This window comes from Salmo salar, chromosome 09, assembly GCF_965601325.2.
Source record: "Salmo salar chromosome 09, fSalSal1, whole genome shotgun sequence".
In the NCBI taxonomy this organism is placed as follows: domain Eukaryota; kingdom Metazoa; phylum Chordata; class Actinopteri; order Salmoniformes; family Salmonidae; genus Salmo; species Salmo salar.
In genome coordinates, this window is record NC_138299.1 from 47932538 (window position 1) to 47947667 (window position 15130).

The 15130-nt window shown below is 45.8% G+C and overlaps 1 protein-coding gene across 2 annotated transcripts in view; it reads left to right on the forward strand.

Annotated features, from left to right (window-relative positions):
* Window positions 1-481: 481 nt before the first annotated feature.
* The window catches only part of LOC106611443 (son of sevenless homolog 2), a 106551-nt gene continuing 91902 nt past the window's right edge, over window positions 482-15130 (forward strand). For both annotated transcript variants that reach the window (XM_045723731.2, XM_045723733.2), the window contains exon 1: window positions 482-1739. In XM_045723731.2, coding sequence (XP_045579687.1) covers window positions 1656-1739 — 84 coding nt within the window. In that variant the 5' untranslated portion in view covers window positions 482-1655. The remainder of the gene's footprint in view (window positions 1740-15130) is intronic.

Genomic DNA, 15130 nt, shown 5'->3' on the forward strand with positions numbered 1-15130 from the left:
GTTACATTACTCATTACAATTTTGGACATGTAACTAGTAACAGATTACATTTAGAAAGTAACCTACCCAACTCAGCGCACCACATAGAACACTCTGCAACGCAATGCTGCATGAATGTACTTCTGGTGTACCTAAACGCAAAAACATTGTCGGTGTGATCGAGGGGTAAGATACATGCAATCATTATGAACACAGCTGAACGTTTTTGGGGGTCTTCGTGATTTCACAGCCGAGGCCGTGCAAGAAATCCTGTCAGTGAATGTTCCACCATCACAGGCCCCTGAGCCTGTGCACTGATGTATTTTGGAGTGGACAGTGATTGAAGCAGTGGGATGGGTTTTGTTAGTTGATGTGTTTAATTTTGAATGATGTCGATTTACCCCTTTCCCGCAATGTATTTTTATTTATTTTTATTCTATACCCCGTCCAACTGGTGGCGGTAATGCACCATTAACCGCTGTTAAACCCCATCGAAGAAGAAAACATTTGAATATGTTCCCAATGATGTGGAACAAATGGAGATTTAGTTGCGGAGTGATTTAGGAATGCAAAAATCTGAGACAGTCTTTGATTTTTTTTGTAATAAGCTATTCAAACTGTAATTTTACTTTAATAACCTAGATACCCTTTTTTATTTTGTTCGAAACCCATAAAATGAGGTGCAAACTTGTGGTCCCACACTTTCACTGGACAAAAGAGGCGATCCCTCCCTGGGTTTACGCAAACGCACTAGCTGTGTGTACGCAGGATGCCAAGTGAAGGGCCGAGATTCAGCAGATACGCACGGAGCTTGAGTTGGGGACGAACATCTCCAACAACACATCAAAAACAAGCCTTTCTTTGTGTCTTCTGGACACTGGCTAAAACATTTAACCGGACTATTCTAGTGGGATTTTTTCTGTGACTGCGAGAATAAGCAACGCGGTAAAGATGACGGGTTATGAACTAACTAGAAGTGTCTCTCTTGTTTTGGAATTGAATGAAGTGTGTTGTGCACCACCAAGGCCATGACAGAGGCAGCCTTTACATACAGATGTGTTCTCAGTCTCTAGCTACCGGATAATAGCTAGCAAAACCTAAGTTATAATAGGCATATACGTTTAGTCATGACATCTAACTGAAATAGGTAGCTAGCTGGCTAGCTATATGTTTTATTTTTGGTAGCTAGCTATCTCAGATAGCATAGAGCTAGCCAGTTAGCTAGCTGACGAACTTGTTTTATTAGCTAGTTAACTCCGTCCAAGGAGCACCTGAGCTAGCTACCGTTAGCTAATTAGCATTCTAGCTAGTAAATGAGACCTTTTTAACGTTTTGAGTTGCTGGCCAGTTAGCTAACTACAGTAACACTTTAGTCATATCTGACTATCACGTTGTAGCTAACTAAATGTTAGCGTATAGGTTTTTCACTTTTTTAAATGTACTAACTTACCAGTAACGTTAGTTAACGGTAATATATACATTTTTTTTTTTGCTTCTTTGTAAATAGTTAGCATTACCTTACTCGGCTAGGTGTATGATTTTTAGCTAGCTAGTATTCTATTAGCTTAGCTAGTTGAAGCTGACTTTTTCCACCGTGCCTGGACTGACCAAGCCACCAGGACTAACCGGGGGCCGATGCTGACAGACCACACCGGATCACGGCAACGTAAGGAGCCATGCAGCCGCAACAAATATACGACTTTTCAAGTGACGAGAACAGTCACAAATGGCGAGGCCTCTTCGTGCAAGCGTTGCGAAAGGTAAACTACATTTCTTTATCAACTTATTGACTATGAACACATCTCAAACGTGGTTGTTAATTGGTGAGGTGATGGAGTATCTACTGACTTAGCTTATATGTATGTATGTATGTATGTATGTATGTATGTATGTATGTATGTATGTGTTCCCAAAATGCCCAATGTAAAATATACTGCAGGCCAACAATATATGCAACTTGGCTCAGTCAGAACGTTAAATGGCAGAATCCGGTGTGTTCATTACTCCTGTTGTGTTGCAAAACTTTTTTTTGCAACAAACCGTTTACTCCAAACGCAAAAACATTTAAACATTGGATAAATTCGGGTAAATTCCTCCCCGTTTCGTTTGCTCTGTTTTGCTTCCGTTTGTTTTGAAGGTGAACGGGTTCATTTGCAAAACGAAATGAGCCTGGCCCTGGTGTTGGTACTCCCTTGTTATCAACAAGATCATGTTTTCCGCTCTTGTTTAGGAACACATCGCCCTCAATACAGAAGCAGGCCTAAAAGTGAAAACGAGAGCGTCATTGACCTATAAGCCCTAGTTGAGATCGGAGCCAAACAGAAATGAGTGATGGCTCCTTGACAGTCAGTTACTACCACGCATTTGCCTTGTGGAAAATTTTGTCATAAACCATATCTATTCCGTAGCCCATAACAATATGCATTGGCTACAATATGCATTACTAGGTAAAAGCAGCACGAGCCCAAGTTTTGTCTTGTGTTTCCGAAGTCACTGGTTTTGGCTCATATTGATTCTTTCCACTGTCTTGTTGTGAGGTAGTATCTCTCTACATGACTAGCAGCTTCGCAGCACAGTACTGTCAACATATTGATTAGCGATTGACATGACAGTTTAATCACTGATATGACAAGACTATTGGTTTGCCAAACCTCCTCCAGTAGTAACCAGCCAGGTCCACTGTAGAGAGCAAGCCAAAGCAGTAGTAACCAGCCAGGTCCACTGTAGAGAGCAAGCCAAAGCAGTAGTAACCAGCCAGGTCCACTGTAGAGAGCAAGCCAAAGCAGTAGTAACCAGCCAGGTCCACTGTAGAGAGCAAGCCAAAGCAGTAGTAACCAGCCAGGTCCACTGTAGAGAGCAAGCCAAAGCAGTAGTAACCAGCCAGGTCCACTGTAGAGAGCAAGCCAAAGCAGTAGTAACCAGCCAGGTCCACTGTAGAGAGCAAGCCAAAGCAGTAGTAACCAGTCAGGTCCACTGTAGAGAGCAAGCCAAAGCAGTAGTAACCAGCCAGGTCCACTGTAGAGAGCAAGCCAAAGCAGTAGTAACCAGCCAGGTCCACTGTAGAGAGCAAGCCAAAGCAGTAGTAACCAGCCAGGTCCACTGTAGAGAGCAAGCCAAAGCAGTAGTAACCAGTCAGGTCCACTGTAGAGAGCAAGCCAAAGCAGTAGTAACCAGCCAGGTCCACTGTAGAGAGCAAGCCAAAGCAGTAGTAACCAGTCAGGTCCACTGTAGAGAGCAAGCCAAAGCAGTAGTAACCAGCCAGGTCCACTGTAGAGAGCAAGCCAAAGCAGCTGATGCCGTTTCAGGTTTAGCCTAGCTCAAATGCCCCCCCCCCCCCCTCCCCCAAAAGAAAATTCCAATCCAATAAGACACAGCCAAACTCTCAGTATTCCACTTCATATTTTTGGCAGCCATTTTTATTCATGTCTTCATCATATTTTAGTCCAGGGTATCTCAGATCAAGCCAAATGAAGGTCCAGGTCACATGCACCCAATCCTTGCTCATCCCAACACAGCCATACTCTCAGTACTCCACTTCATATTTTGGCAGCCATTTTTTTTATTTATCTTTATCATATTTGTTCAGGGCAGGACTCTCCACACCTGTAGGTTTTCGTGCCAACCCCAGGTGTAACTAACCTGGTTCAGCTTATTAATCAGGTGTGCTATATTAGGGTTAACCTACAGGAGGGTAGCTCTCCAGGAACAGGGTTGAGGAGCCCTGGTTTAAACCTACAGGAGGGTAGCTCTCCAGGAACAGGGTTGGAGAGCCCTGGTGTAAACCTACAGGAGGGTAGCTCTCCAGGAACAGGGTTGGAGAGCCCTGGTTTAAACCTACAGGAGGGTAGCTCTCCAGGAACAGGGTTGGAGAGCCCTGGTTTAAACCTACAGGAGGGTAGCTCTCCAGGAACAGGGTTGGAGAGCCCTGGTTTAAACCTACAGGAGGGTAGCTCTCCAGGAACAGGGTTGGAGAGCCCTGGTTTAAACCTACAGGAGGGTAGCTCTCCAGGAACAGGGTTGGAGAGTCCTGGTTTAAACCTACAGGAGGGTAGCTCTCCAGGAACAGGGTTGGAGAGCCCTGGTTTAAACCTACAGGAGAGTAGTTCTTCAGGAACCGGGTTGAGGAGCCCTGGTCCAGAGTATTTATCTGGTCCTGATCGAGCAGTGAGCTACAGCTGTCGCAGAGTGGAGTAGTGATGTCGGCTTTCCCCTTCTCTAAATAGACAACTTGATTTTCACAAACCTAATTGAAGCTTACGAGGCAAACATGTTTAGCCAAGAGGACGTGTGCAGTCTTTATCCCTGTGGCCGATGCATCTCTTTCATGATATCGCTCACACTTTTTTTTTCGGTCTTCTGTTCCCAGGTCTTCTGTTCCCAGGTCTTCTGTTCCCAGGTCTTCTGTTCCCAGGTCTTCTGTTCCCAGGTCTTCTGTTCCCAGGTCTTCTGTTCCCAGGTCTTCTGTTCCCAGGTCTTCTGTTCCCAGGTCTTCTGTTCCCAGGTCTTCTGTTCCCAGGTCTTCTGTTCCCAGGTCTTCTGTTCCCAGGTCTTCTGTTCCCAGGTCTTCTGTTCCCAGGTCTTCTGTTCCCAGGTCTTCTGTTCCCAGGTCTTCTGTTCCCAGGTCTTCTGTTCCCAGGTCTTCTGTTCCCAGGTCTTCTGTTCCCAGGTCTTCTGTTCCCAGGTCTTCTGTTCCCAGGTCTTCTGTTCCCAGGTCTTCTGTCTGTCACTGGGTTGAGCTGATTTCTCTCTCGTTTGAACCTGTGACCTATACGGACTTGTATCCCAGCTGAGTAAACCACATGCTCTCTGTCGTGTTTTAAATGTATGTCTCACTTGCCAATTTATTAGGTACACCGTTCTGGTACTTGCGTGTGTGTGTGCCTCTAAAACACAGCTACATATCTGACCATGTATAGAAGCTCATGGTCCTGATGTGACTTTTGTGTTTACGAGTCACTTCTGAGTTGAGGGGCATGGAGGCACTTGGGGGTAACGGTTGCTGTCGAATCTAATCATCAGATTGGTTAACCAACTGCTTCTGATTGTAAAGCTGATGCGTTTGACAAGGAAATGAGCCAATACAAATACACCGTCCTTTTTCCACAAAGCTGTGTGTGAATGATCCTGGGGAGGGTGTGAATCTGTCTGGTGTTTAAGACACCAAACAGAAAAAAATGAACTCAAACAGGAAAGGACAACCTAAAAGCTCTTATTGGTTGCAAAATGTTTTAAATAATTGATTTCTGTTGCATGCCCTAATGAACAGGACCCTCCCAGGTGAAGAGATGTGATGGGAGAAGTTTTGGTGTTTTGTTTCACTGCCCTGCGTGGAGTACGGCCTGTCACACACACACAGAGAGAGAGAGAGAGAGAGAGACTGACTGACTGACAGTCAAAACCATAACAAACCTCTCCGAACTGTGACTCACTCTCTATCTTTAACAACTGTCCTGAGGGGCTTCACTGACTGGGCAGGAAGAGGAAGTAGTTTTAAGGCATCTGCATGCTTCCTGTTGGAAACAGTTGGTGCATATATTATGACAATGTTTTGGTCCTCGACAAGGGCTTTTTTCGGCTGTTCGTGCACACGTTTTTTTTTCTCGAGGCAAGCCGAAGTTTGTAGCTGAAGTCTACGCCTCTTCGCCTGTGATTGGTCAACAGTAGGGATTAGCGATGCTCCGATTATTACGTTTTTTGGCTGATACCGATATCCAATATTTTCCTTGCCAAAAGAAATGGTAACCGATATTTAACATTTTAGCGGCGTTTTAAGCATTCTAGTACAGTTAAATAGTTAACACACACACATGGACACAGCATTCTAAGGCACTGCATCTCAGTGCAGGAGGTGTCACTACAGTCCCTGGTTCGAATCCAGGCTGTATCACATCCGGCCGTGATTGGGAGTCCCATAGGACGGCGCACAATTGGGCCAGCGTCTTCCAGGGTAGGCCGTCATTGTAAATAATCTTAACTGACTTGCCTAGTTAAATAAAGGTTACACACCACACTGACCAAAAAGTTATTTTGTTGGTATTTACGTATGTCCCAGTAAAACATCATCAAAACCTATTTCTTTCACTTACTTGCTGTGCTGTTTCGTTGTTCAGTCGTTTCATTCTCAACCAGGATTTCATCATACATGTCAAGCAGTGAAGTTTCAGCTCTGTCTGTCCGTGGCGCCTCTTCCTCGGGGCGCACTGTCACTGTGTCCGTTTCCATCTTGTCCAGCTGTGGCTGTAACATTTCACGTAAACTCTGTTTCTGGTCTGCGTCCAAGTTGCGGTCCTTGTACCTATCATCGAGCGTGGTGGCGACACAGTAAAGGGAGAATTCCACCGGATCGCTTGTTCACAGCCTGTGGGCAGTTTTGTTGAGCAGGTGTTTCAATGCCATGACATATCACGTCTGCTGCAGACGCAGTTGATGAGCTTATTTCTCCAGTCAGTTGTTCGAATGGAGCTAGGAGTGTGTTCACGTTTCAAACATGTTCTCAAACGCCATTGAAATGGCAGCAGGGGTATGACAACCAGCACATTCTTGAGCATGCAATACGACTTTCCTCAGTACGTGAATCCTCGACGACCCACTGTGCTGTCGAAGTGTGCATGCTCATGGGGCTGACATCACTGGTCCAAATGTCAGTCGTGAAGCTAATAGCAGTGACGCTATTACTGTGTAACTCCGGTAGGGCAACATCTGAAAAATAGCGCGGTTGGTAGTGTGTACCGGTTCTCGACCAGTCGGCGAAAGACAACATCACACACGACAGAGAACGGTTGATTGTCAAGGGCAATGAATTCCATTATCTTGGCTTTAATGGATTTTGTCTTTTTGAGTTGTCTCGCTTAAATGTTCTTACTTTTTCAAATGACTGCTCGACTTGTTGACTGCTTGATCCACACAGCAGACATTGTGGGCTAGGTTAGGAATCCAGTGTTGCACGTGTAGCGCTAAATTTTACGCGTCGTCATTACGTCATGTACCTACGTTATATAGGTATGGACCTCATCTACCTACGTTATAGAGGTATGTACCTCATCTACCTACGTTATAGAGGTATGCACATCGGTGTTAAACTAGATATTGGTAACGATGTTGGCATTTTTAGCTAATATCGTCTGATTCCGATATATTGTGCATCCCTAGATTATTGTCCAGTTGTGTGGTCCCAAGGAAAGACCTAGTTAAGCTGCAGCTGGCCCAGAACAGAGTGGCACGTTTTGCTCTTCATTGTAATCCAACGGCTGACGTAAATATGCATGCCAGTCTCTCTTGGCTAAGAGTTGAGGAGAGACTGACTGCATCACGTCTTATTTTTATAGAAACATTAATGTGTTAATATAAAAGCATTAATCAAATTGTTTGCATAGTCAACTTACACCCACACTTATGCCACCAGGGGTCTTTTCACAGTCCCCAAATTCAAGAAAACGTGCAGTATTATATAGAGCCCTTATTGCCTTGAACTTCCTTCCATCTCATATTGCTCAAATGAACAGCAAACCTGGTTTCAAAAAACACCTCGTGGGACACAACGCCTCTCCCCTATTTGACCTAGATAGTTTGTCTGTATGCATTGATATGTAGGCCACGTGTGCCTTTTAAAAAAATATGTATGTAGTGCTGTTCTTGTCTATTGATGTTCTGTATTATGTCATATTACGTTTAGTGCAGATGCAGAAGGCTTCGCGCAAATGTACGTTTTTATAATGCAATTAGCAGGAGAACATTGTCAAAAGCGTACCGCACATACAAGCGGTTTCATGTGACAGATGGTAATATCTGTTAGAAGTGTAGAAAGCGGGGAGATGTAAAGAGGCTACAGCTAGCATGGGAGGCTACAGCTAGCATGGGAGGCTACAGCTAGCATGGGAGGCTACAGCTAGCATGGGAGGCTACAGCTAGCATGGGAGGCTAGAACCTGCATGGGACGCTAATATGACGAGGATCGTGGCTACTGGACAATGAAAGAAGGTGGATTTGAAAACCAATAGAACCTGAGAGAAATGGACTACTGGTTTCAAAGGCATGTGGAAGTCTATAAAAAATTATTGCATGCATGTTTGGTTGGATTTTGGCTAGACTAGTTTTGGCTCAAGGTAAGACATGCCTCCATAATGTATAGTAAAACGTTCAGGTTTCAAACAACTATACATGTTTTCAGAATGCATACCGCCTCCAGCTCATTGAAACTGGTGTGATGCGCTGAAGCCTGCCCAGTTGCCTATACACTTCAATGGTGAATGGGAAGCATGTTTCAAATACTAGTTGACATTTTTTTAAATATTTTATTTTACCTTTTTATTTAACTAGGCAAGTCAGTTAAGAACAAATTCTTATTTTCAATGACGGCCTAGGAACAGTGCCTTGTTCAGGAGCAGAACGACATATTTTTACCTTGTCAGCTCTGGGATTCTGTCTTGCAACCTTCCAGTTACTAGTCCAACGCTCTAAGCACTAGGCTACCTGCCGCTCCTGCCGCCCCATTCAATTAGTGGATATTTTTAATTGTGGCCATCAACTGTTTTTAACTTGCGATTGCGTTCATAATTTTTTTCGCAATGATTGGGCTTATAAAAGCATGTTTCACTCCAGCAGCAACCAACAAGCTGTTTGACCTGTAGCAGCAGCTCTCCTACTGTCTGCCAGAAGTCTCTGTCGTCCTCATCCACAGCCCATGTCTCCTCCGCTGATTACCCAGCATGCCTGTAGCAGCAGCTCTCCTACTGTCTGCCAGAAGTCTCTGTCGTCCTCATCCACAGCCCATGTCTCCTCCGCTGATTACCCAGCATGCCTGTAGCAGCAGCTCTCCTACTGTCTGCCAGAAGTCTCTGTCGTCCTCATCCACAGCCCATGTCTCCTCCGCTGATTACCCAGCATGCCTGTAGCAGCAGCTCTCCTACTGTCTGCCAGAAGTCTCTGTCGTCCTCATCCACAGCCCGTGTCTCCTCCGCTGATTACCCAGCATGCCTGTAGCAGCAGCTTTCGTGCTACTCAACTGGTATTTCAATCACTGAATAGGCAAAAATTGGCCAGTGCTAATTTTATTTATCGGCTTTTAAATTTTTTGGACGTTCCAAAAGCCGGCTATTATCAGCTAATGGAAACTCTCTGGTCCCCGTCTGTCCCCGAGCGGACGGGTTAGGGTTAGTCTTCTCAGAGCAGACGGGTTAGGGTGAGTCTTCTCAGAGCAGACGGGTTAGGGTGAGTCTTCTCAGAGCAGACGGGTTAGGGTGAGTCTTCTCAGAGCAGACGGGTTAGGGTGAGTCTTCTCAGAGCAGACGGGTTAGGGTGAGTCTTCTCAGAGCAGACGGGTTAGGGTGAGTCTTCTCAGAGCAGACGGGTTAGGGTGAGTCTTCTCAGAGCAGACGGGTTAGGGTGAGTCTTCTCAGAGCAGACGGGTTAGGGTGAGTCTTCTCCGAGCAGACGGGTTAGGGTGAGTCTTCTCCGAGCAGACGGGTTACGGGTGAGTCTTCTCCGAGCAGAGACGGGTGAGTCTTGTCTCACATCAGCTCCTTAAACACCATCCTCATCATTGGCCTCAAATAGAAACCGACACACACATACAGACAGACTGCTACATCAACACCAAACCCATGAGCCTCAAATGGATTTCACACACACAGAGGGAGACACAGACTACTGGCTGCCACTACTACTGGTAATACTACTGCCACTACTACTAACCATGCTACTACTACCACTGCTGCTTCCACTACTACTGGTAATACTACTGCCACTACTACTATCCATGCTACTACTGCCACTACTACTGCTACTGGTAATACTACTGCCACTACTACTAACCATGCCACTACTACTACTGCTGCTGCCACTACTACTGGTAATACTACTGCCGCTGCTACTAACCATGCCACTACTACTACTACTGCCACTTCTACTAACCATGCTACTACAACTGCTGCTGCCACTACTACTAGCCATGCTACTACTACTACTACTACTACTACTACTGCCGCTACTGCTGACCATGCTTCTACTGCTGGTGATGCTGCTACTACTACTGATGCTACTGCTGCTACTACTACCACTACTACTGATGCTATTGCTACTACTACTGATGCTATTGCTACTACTACTGATGCTATTGCTACTACTACTGATGCTGCTGCTACTACTACTACTGCTGCTACTACTACTACTACCACCGCTGCTGCTGCTACTACTACTAGTGATGCTGCTACTGCTACTGCTACTGATGCTGCCTCTGCTACTACTGCTACTACTACTGATGCTGCCTCTGCTAATACTACTACTGATGCTGCCTCTGCTGCTATTACTACTACTACCTACTACTACTACTACTGATGCTACCTCTGCCCCTACTACTACTGATGCTACCACTGCTACTACTATTGATGCTGCCTCTGCTACTGCTACTACTATTGATGCTGCCTCTGCTACTGCTACTACTATTGATGCTGCCTCTGCTACTGCTACTACTACTGATGCTGCCTCTGCTACTACTGCTGATACCACTGCTGCTACCGCTGCTACCGCTACTACTGATGCAATTGCTACTACTACTACTACTACCGCTGCTACTACTACTGATGCTACCTCTACTACTACTACTGATGCTGCTGCTGCTGCTACTACTACTACTACTGATGCTACTACTACTGATGCTTCCTCTGCTACTACTGCTGCTGCTACTACTGATGCTACCTCTGCTACTACTACTACTACTACCGCTGCTACTACTACTGATGCTGCCTCTGCTGCTGCTACTACTGATGCTGCTGCTACTACTGATGCTGCTGCTACTACTGATGCTGCTGCTGCTGCTACTACTGATGCTGCCGCTGCTACTACTACTGACGCTGCCTCTACTGCTACCGCTGCTGCTACTACTACTACTGATGCTGCCTCTACTACTACTGATGCTGCCTCTACTACTGATGCTACCTCTACTACTGATGCTACTACTGCTGCCACTACTACTGGTAATACTACTAACCATGCTACTACTGCCACTACTACTGCTGCTGCCACTACTACTAACCATGCCGCTACTACTACTGCTGCTGCCACTACTACTGGTAATACTACTGCCACTACTACTAACCATGCCACTACTACTACTGCTGCTGCCACTACTACTGGTAATACTACTGCCGCTGCTACTAACCATGCCGCTGCTGCTGCTACTACTACTGGTAATACTACTGCCACTACTACTAACCATGCTACTACAACCACTGCTGCTTCCACTACTACTGGTAATACTACTGCCACTACTACTAACCATGCTACTACTGCCACTACTACTAACCATGCCACTACTACTACTGATGCTACTACTACTGATGCTGCCTCTACTACTACTGATGCTGCCTCTACTACTGATGCTACCTCTACTACTGATGCTACTACTGCTGCTGCTGCCACTACTACTGGTAATACTACTAACCATGCTACTACTGCCACTACTACTGCCACTACTACTGGTAATACTACTGGCACTACTACTAACCATGCCACTACTACTACTGCTGCTGCCACTACTACTGGTAATACTACTGCCACTACTACTAACCATGCCACTACTACTACTGCTGCTGCCACTACTACTGGTAATACTACTGCCGCTGCTACTAACCATGCCGCTGCTGCTGCTACTACTACTGGTAATACTACTGCCACTACTACTAACCATGCTACTACAACCACTGCTGCTTCCACTACTACTGCCACTGCCACTACTACTAACCATGCCACTACTACTAACCATGCCACTGCTACTACTGATGCTGCTACTACTGATGCTGCCTCTACTACTACTGATGCTGCCTCTACTACTACTGATGCTGCCTCTACTACTGATGCTACTACTGCTGCTGCTGCCACTACTACTGGTAATACTACTAACCATGCTACTACTAACCATGCTACTACTGCCACTACTACTGCTGCTGCCACTACTACTGGTAATACTACTGCCACTACTACTAACCATGCCACTACTACTGCTGCTGCCACTACTACTGGTAATACTACTGCCGCTGCTACTAACCATGCCGCTGCTGCTGCTACTACTACTGGTAATACTACTGCCACTACTACTAACCATGCTACTACAACCACTGCTGCTGCCACTACTACTGGTAATACTACTAACCATGCTACTACTGCCACTACTACTAACCATGCCACTACTACTACTGCTGCTGCCACTACTACTGGTAATACTACTGCCGCTGCTACTAACCATGCCGCTGCTGCTGCTGCTACTACTACTGGTAATACTACTGCCACTACTACTAACCATGCTACTACAACCACTGCTGCTGCCACTACTACTGCCACTACTACTAACCATGCTACTACTGCCACTACTACTAGCCCTACTACTGCTGACCATGCTTCTACTACTGGTGATGCTGCTACTACTACTGATGCTGCTGCCACTACTACTGGTAATACTACTGCCACTACTACTAGTCATACTACTGCTACTACTGCTGACCATGCTACTGCTACTACTACTGATGCTACTGCTGCTGCTGCTACTACTACTGATGCTACTGCTGCTGCTACTACTGCTGATACCACTGCTGCTACCGCTGCTACCACTACTACTGATGCTATTGCTACTACTACTACCGCTGCAACTACTACTACTGATGTTACCTCTGCTGCTACTACTACTACTACTACTGATGCTGCCTCTGCTACTGCTGCTACTACTACTACTGATGCTACTACTGCTACTGCTACTGATGCTGCCTCTGCTACTACTACTGATGCTGCCTCTGCTACTACTACTGATGCTACCGCTGCTACTACTACTGATGCTGCCTCTGCTACTACTACTACCGCTGCTACTACTACTGATGCTGCCTCTGCTACTGCTACTACTACTGATGCTGCCTCTGCTGCTGCTACTACTGATGCTGCTACTGCTACTACTACTGATGCTACCTCTGCTACTACTGCTGATACCACTGCTACCACTACTGATGCTATTGCTGCTACTACTACTACTACTACTACTACAGCTGCTACTACTACTGATGCTGCCTCTGATGCTGCTGCTACTACTACCGCTGCTGCCTCTACTATTACCACTGCTACTACTACTGATGCTGCCTCTGCTACTACAACTACTACTGATGCTACTACAACTGAGGCTACCTCTGCTGCTACTACTACTGATGCTACTACTACTGATGCTGCCTCTGCTACTACTACTGCCTCTGCTACTACTACTGATGCTACCGCTGCTGCTGCTACTACTACTGATACTACCTCTGCTACTACTACTACTGATGCTACTACTACTACTGATGCTGCCTCTGCTACTACTACTGATGCTACCTCTGCTACTACTACTACTGATGCTACTACTACTGATGCTGCCTCTGCTACTGCTACTACTACTGATGCTACCGCTGCTGCTGCTACTACTACTACTGATGCTGCCTCTGCTACTACTACTGATGCTGCCTCTGCTGCTACTACTGATGCTACTGCTACTACTACTGATGCTACCACCACTACTACCACCACTACTACCACTACTATTACTACTCCTACTACCACTATTACTGTATGTGGCTTTAAAAGAGCCTGCTCCCTGCTTGTTATACACCAGCATCAATAAGCGCGAGGGAGGTAGGTGGCGAGTGAAAGGGAAGAGAGGGGTGGAAGTGTGGAGGGAGGGAGAGAAATATGGGAGGATGGTGGAGAGAGGAAAAAGATCATGTGAGCTAGAGAGTGCTGGGACTCCCAGCCAGCCCGCCTGCCAGCCCTCCCTCCCTAATGGAGATGAAACTATGTAACACTACACTACACCTTCCATTAGCATCAAGGCCTCCTGCATCTCATCTACTATCTCTTACGGTATGGCACTGCTGACTAGTAACGCTAGTAACCAACGGGACATTAAGAACTGTAATATGTTTTACCGAGATGTGGCTGAACGACGACATGGGTATTATACAGTTTTTCCGTGCATCGGCAAGACAGAACAGCTGCATCCGGTAAGACAAGGGGTGATGGTCTGTGTCTATTTGTTAATAACAGTTGGTGTGCAAAGTCAATTATTAAGGAAGTCTCAAGGTTTTTCTTACTGAGGAAGAGTATCTCGCGATAAGCTGTAGACCACACTCTTTACCAAGAGAGTTTATCTATATTTTTCATAACTGTCTATTTACCACCACAAACCAATGCTGGCACTAAGACCGCATTCAACGAGCTGTATAAGGCCATAAGCAAACAGGAAACCGCTCATCCAGAGGTAGTGCTCCTAGTGGCCGGGGACTTTAATGCAGGGTAACTTAAATCCATTTTACCTCATTTCTACCAGCATGTTACATGTGCAACAAGAGGAAGAAACTCTAGACCACCTTTACTCCACACACAGACACAGAGATGTGTACAAAGCTCTCCCTCGCCCTCCATTTGGCAAATCTGACCATAATTCTATCCTCCTGATTCCTGCTTAAAATCAAAAAGTAAAGCAGGAAGCACCAGTGACTCGCTCAATACGGAAGTGGTCAGATGACGCTGATCCTAAGCTGCAGGATTGTTCCTCTAGCACAGACTGGAATATGTTCCGGGACTCATCCGATGGCATTGAGTATACCACATCAGTCGCTGGCTTTGTCAATAAGTGCATCGATGTCGTACCCACAGTGACCGTACATACCCCAACCAGAAGCCATGGATTACAGGCAACATCCGCTCTGGGCTAAAGGGTAAAGCTGCCGTTTTCAAGGAGCGGGACTCTAACCTGGAAGCTTATATGAAATCCCGCTACGCCCTCAGACAAACCATCAAACAGGCAAAGCATAAATATAGTCTAGAAGAAAAAGAAACGCACACCTATTAAGGCGAGGTGCTGGTTAGCGGAGTAGAAAACTTGAAAATGAGGGAGAGCCTCACACTCTAGGAGCTCAGATGCAAAAATGTAATTATCCAACGTTTCGACAGCCAAGCTGTCTTCATCAGGGTATGATCACAAACACTGCGAGATGACTCGTTTTATATACGGTCAAAAGGCACACAGGTGTCTGTAATCATGGCTAAGTGTGGCCTAATATCATTGGTTAATTCTCAAATATAAAAAAGGCATACAAAGAACAGCATACAAAAAACAAATGGATAGCATACGATCATAGAT